Source organism: Rhizophagus irregularis, chromosome 32, assembly GCF_026210795.1.
Source record: "Rhizophagus irregularis chromosome 32, complete sequence".
Taxonomy (NCBI): Eukaryota; Fungi; Glomeromycota; class Glomeromycetes; order Glomerales; family Glomeraceae; genus Rhizophagus; species Rhizophagus irregularis.
In genome coordinates this window covers 2,402,488-2,406,773 of record NC_089460.1, presented here as the reverse complement: position 1 = coordinate 2,406,773, position 4,286 = coordinate 2,402,488, and the positions used below count along the sequence as shown (strand labels likewise).

At 31.5% G+C, this 4,286-nt stretch overlaps 3 protein-coding genes across 3 annotated transcripts; 1 reads left to right on the top strand and 2 right to left on the bottom strand.

Annotated features, from left to right (window-relative positions):
• On the top strand, positions 1-972 carry OCT59_023304 (uncharacterized protein; the record flags this gene model as incomplete). The annotated part of the gene is made up of 2 exons (XM_066131969.1): positions 1-177; positions 532-972. 2 exons carry the CDS (start codon positions 1-3, stop codon positions 970-972), a joined length of 618 nt encoding a protein of 205 aa, XP_066006680.1.
• Positions 973-2,263: 1,291 nt separating this feature from the next.
• On the bottom strand, positions 2,264-3,095 carry OCT59_023303 (uncharacterized protein; the record flags this gene model as incomplete). The annotated part of the gene is made up of 2 exons (XM_066131968.1): positions 2,264-2,545; positions 2,925-3,095. 2 exons carry the CDS (start codon positions 3,093-3,095, stop codon positions 2,264-2,266), a joined length of 453 nt encoding a protein of 150 aa, XP_066006679.1.
• Positions 3,096-3,327: 232 nt separating this feature from the next.
• OCT59_023302 (uncharacterized protein) lies at positions 3,328-3,945 on the bottom strand (the record flags this gene model as incomplete). The annotated part of the gene is made up of 1 exon (XM_066131967.1): positions 3,328-3,945. One exon carries the CDS (start codon positions 3,943-3,945, stop codon positions 3,328-3,330), a length of 618 nt encoding a protein of 205 aa, XP_066006678.1.
• Positions 3,946-4,286: the final 341 nt, after the last annotated feature.

Here is a 4,286-nt window from a genome sequence, read left to right as displayed (position 1 = left end):
ATGAGTCAAAAAATTCCTATTTCTATTTTAAATATTAAACATACACCTTTTGCATTAACAATAAATGAAGCTCCTGATATTGAAGATCAAAAAATTGTAAAAGAGGTATTACAATATATTGGTAAAGCAGGTTATAGACGTATTTCAGACATTTTACTTTTTGTAATTCCAGATCTTGTAAATTGAAATATTCTTAATCCAAATGATCCTATAATTCATGTACAAATATCAGGTGATGGGCGTAACATAGGTAGAAAAGTGAAACACATTAGGGGACTGCCAGAAATGACATCATTTTCTAAGGGAGGGAGGGGGTTAAGACCATGATGATATTACACATCTTCCATTTTTAGACACTTGTAGTTAATATAATTCTAGCCAGAATTATGTTTTAATTTTACATTTCCTAAAATGAATGATGACATGGGGAGGGGGGGGGGTCAAAAATCCTAAAATTTAAATTACGTCATTTCTGGCCATCCCCTTATGGTTACTTGTACCATTTTAGATAATATATTGAATATTCGTAAGGCTGACTTTTACTATACAACTATTCTATATCCAGGTGTAGAGAATTATGAGACATTACAAAATGTAATGGAACCAATAATTAGTAAATTGCACAATTTAGTAATTAATGGTCTAATAGATCCAAATGGAACAAAATGGAAAATTGAACCTTACTTTAGTAGCACAAAAAAAGATATTGGCAATAGAGATAAAATCCACAAAATTGAAAAAAATATGAACCAGATACATAAATCTGAAAATCAATTTGATGATAATATTAAAAGAATTATTAGTGTGGAGATGCAAAGAATATCGGTAAAATTTCATTTTTGGCAGGATCATATTACACAAAGTTGGTCTTACATATCTTTAATGGGGGGAGATAAAGAGATTGTTTTGCAAAATTTTAATTTCAAAGTCCTTTTTAATATAGAATGTGCTAATCTTATTAATCAGTTATAAAGAGATTTTTACGCACGAAAACTGATTCTGCACTTTTTGCAATTTAAGCAAAAAAATGGCTTGATTTATTTCTTACACCATATCACTAAAAGATATTACGCCATACATGCACATAGGTATTTTTGATTTGCAGTATTTTTATGTGCAGGAGTTAAAAAAAACCATGATCAAGTTTCAGTTTTTTTAGAAAAACAATAAAGGACGGTGGTAAGGGTATAGAAAGAAAATCTGCTATTTTTGAAATTCTTTATTATGAAAATCGGTTCATGTATACTCTCTGGTAAAAAGTATCTGACCACCCTATCGATCATTGCTGATCATTTCCATTAAAATTAAAATTACGCCAATACTAACTACACTCCCTGGCCAAAAGTTTAGGACCACGTAATTATATGCATAAAATGCAACTTAAAAAAAAAATTTTATTATTGAAATATAATAATTTAATAATTATATATAAATTACTGATTTATACTTAGAACTTGGAATTTATAAAATTTTAATTTCAAGTAAAATTGCAATCAGCAAAATATTATTAAAACTAAGATTGGAATTCGGTTCTTCTATTTGGAAGGATTAAAATAAGCTAAATTTTTTGAAAATCAGACCAGTAAATAGGAAGAAATTGATCATCAAAAATTGCTAATTTACATATGGAAATTGATAATGTAAATCATTGTATATGTAAATTGACAAACTTTAAAAATAATGTTTTCATTAACTACTAATCTGATTTTTACAAAATTTAGCTTATTTTGATCCTTTTAACTGAAAGAATTTAAATTTTAAAAGTATTTGCTAAAATGATTCTTCTCAATATTGTATAAAATTTTACTAAATACAATTACAAATATAATTAGCAATTTTTTAAAATTGTTATTTAATATCAAATTATCAATTAATACAAAATAAATGTAAAAAAAATTTTAAGTATTTTATTATTGTATTTAAGTTGCATTTTATGCAACAATTATTATAAGTTTGCAAATATAGGGGTGGTTCTAAACTTTGGCCAGGGAGTATATAGGTTTATTGAGAATAACACTAGCCTTTCCCATATGTGCACCCACAAGTGTGTTGCCAAGTTGACGAGCATACTTGAAGGAGGGCTTGCGGATTTTCTTAAGGAATTTCTTCTCATCATTTTCATTGATCATTCTCATAAGCTTGACATCCTGATATTTACGTACATTCTCCATAGTCTTTCCATAAACAGAATTATTCATGAGTTTAAAGAAGTCTTTCTCAAATGAATTCTTGGATTGTTGACGTAAATTTGTATTTTTGCAATTTAAGGAGCTAACCAGTTATCCTGATCAAATGATAGGACTTGTGTAATCTCATCTACAACCATGCCTAATTTAATGTAATACTGGAGTTCTTGGTAATGTATGACATAATCTTCATGTTTACCAAGATGTGGAACTAACTTCTCTGTTTCAGGAAATCGCCCTCCATCTAAGTTATCAACAAGTTTGGTTATATATGGGCTTAACCTATCCTTTTTTACAGCTATACTATCAACTGCAGGAGGTAAATCTTGTAGATAATCATGAGTCTTAAGGGGGCTTTTCTTAATAATAATACAAAAAAAAAATGTTTTCAGCGTTTTTTTAATAATTTTATATGAAAAAACACCAAAACATTTTTTCTTAATAATAATACAAAAAAAAAACGTTTTAGCATTTTTTTACATATTTGACCCATCTGACCAGAAATATTATGTCAGGTCAAACAGGTCAACGGGTCAGGTCATGAATTTAATGACCCAACCCAAAATTTTCAGGTCAACCCAACAGGTCACCCGAATTGACCTGACCCGTTCAGAACACTAAGTAGGAGAGTCAATATAATGTGATGCTGCTTAGATGCAGTCATAGGAGGGGATTCCCATTGAAGTCTGAATAAGCATCCGCAATGGCTCTCAAGTATACATAGAATGCCTCACTAACGCCTGGACATTTTATAACGTCACTGAGTTTTTTGAAGTATTTCAGGTTTTCCTTGCGGGAAGGTGACATATCCAAGAACACAGTACGCCTGTCATCGTTCTCCACTCTGAGAGCATTTTCATTGGTGAAGACAATGGTGGATATAAAGTTTTTGTAATGTGTTGGCGTCATATTTTTCATGGATTTCTATTATGTTGCCTGTTACCTTATCCTTCAACGATCGATACAGATTATTCCACTGGTTTTTTTCTGTGGGCATTTCCTCGAGAAGAAGAAAAATCTTACCCTGTAATTGCCCATTGAAATTTTTAAGAATCGTCTGAAAATCTCTGGTCTTATAAACGAGTTGAGTGCCTAGGATACTGCGTTGAATGAAATCTGTTATAATACTCTTATCCTAACCCTATCCAGATTTCAGGTAGAGAATCGAGTACATCTTCCTTTCAGTGGATACACCAGCCAACCAGTTGATGATATACTCAGTAAAATTCCAATCGCCTGAATACCAGATATCCTGAACGTGAAAAAAGATAAATTTAACCGCCTGATGGGTTATAGACTCAAAGGTGGATATTGGACGCAGGATATGGAGAAATCCTAGGAAGATATTAAGATAAAGTTGGCCACCTAGCTTAAAGATACGGGATTTTTGAAGGTTACAGGTAGCTACACATACAGTACTGTATTTGACCATAAACCATTTGTTGATATTGAATTCAACCTTTTGTGAAGGACCTTGTTCAGATTGTATGTAAAAGACTTTGGTAATTGGACAGATAAGTTTACTAATATTTTTATCAAGGATATGTTCAAGATACTTGATTTCTGACCACCACATGAAGATTCCATGTGGGTTAGAGGAGGGGATAAAGTAACTGCAAAGATAACGTTTAGCTTGATCAAGGTCACTCATACTTTTAGCAGCGTTAATGAGCTGTTTAAGCTCATCTATACTGAAGGCTTTCTTTTGTTCACCAAATTTGGGAATAACTTGAGCTTGAATGCTAGTTTTGGCAGTCATTTTTTCATTCTATCAAATTGAGTACTAATTTATAGTTACCTAATCTTCAATTGCCGAATATTTTTTCCAAAAATCTGCACTTCTACCTGGTTATCCTGCGGTTCTGCGGTTCTGCGGTCTTCCAGTCATACCTGGTTATCTTATAGGGGTAAAAAAAAACTATAAACTACAAACCTTTACGACTGCTCTAAATCTTCCCTTCCTCTTTTTCAATCCACATATATATTAAATCCAAGCTGCTCAAAAGCTAGTCTTACCATAATTTGCTCTTTTCTAGCTTCCTCATATGATTGACCAAGAGCATCTTCCGCTTTTTCTTTCTTTTCTACTGTCTGTTTATA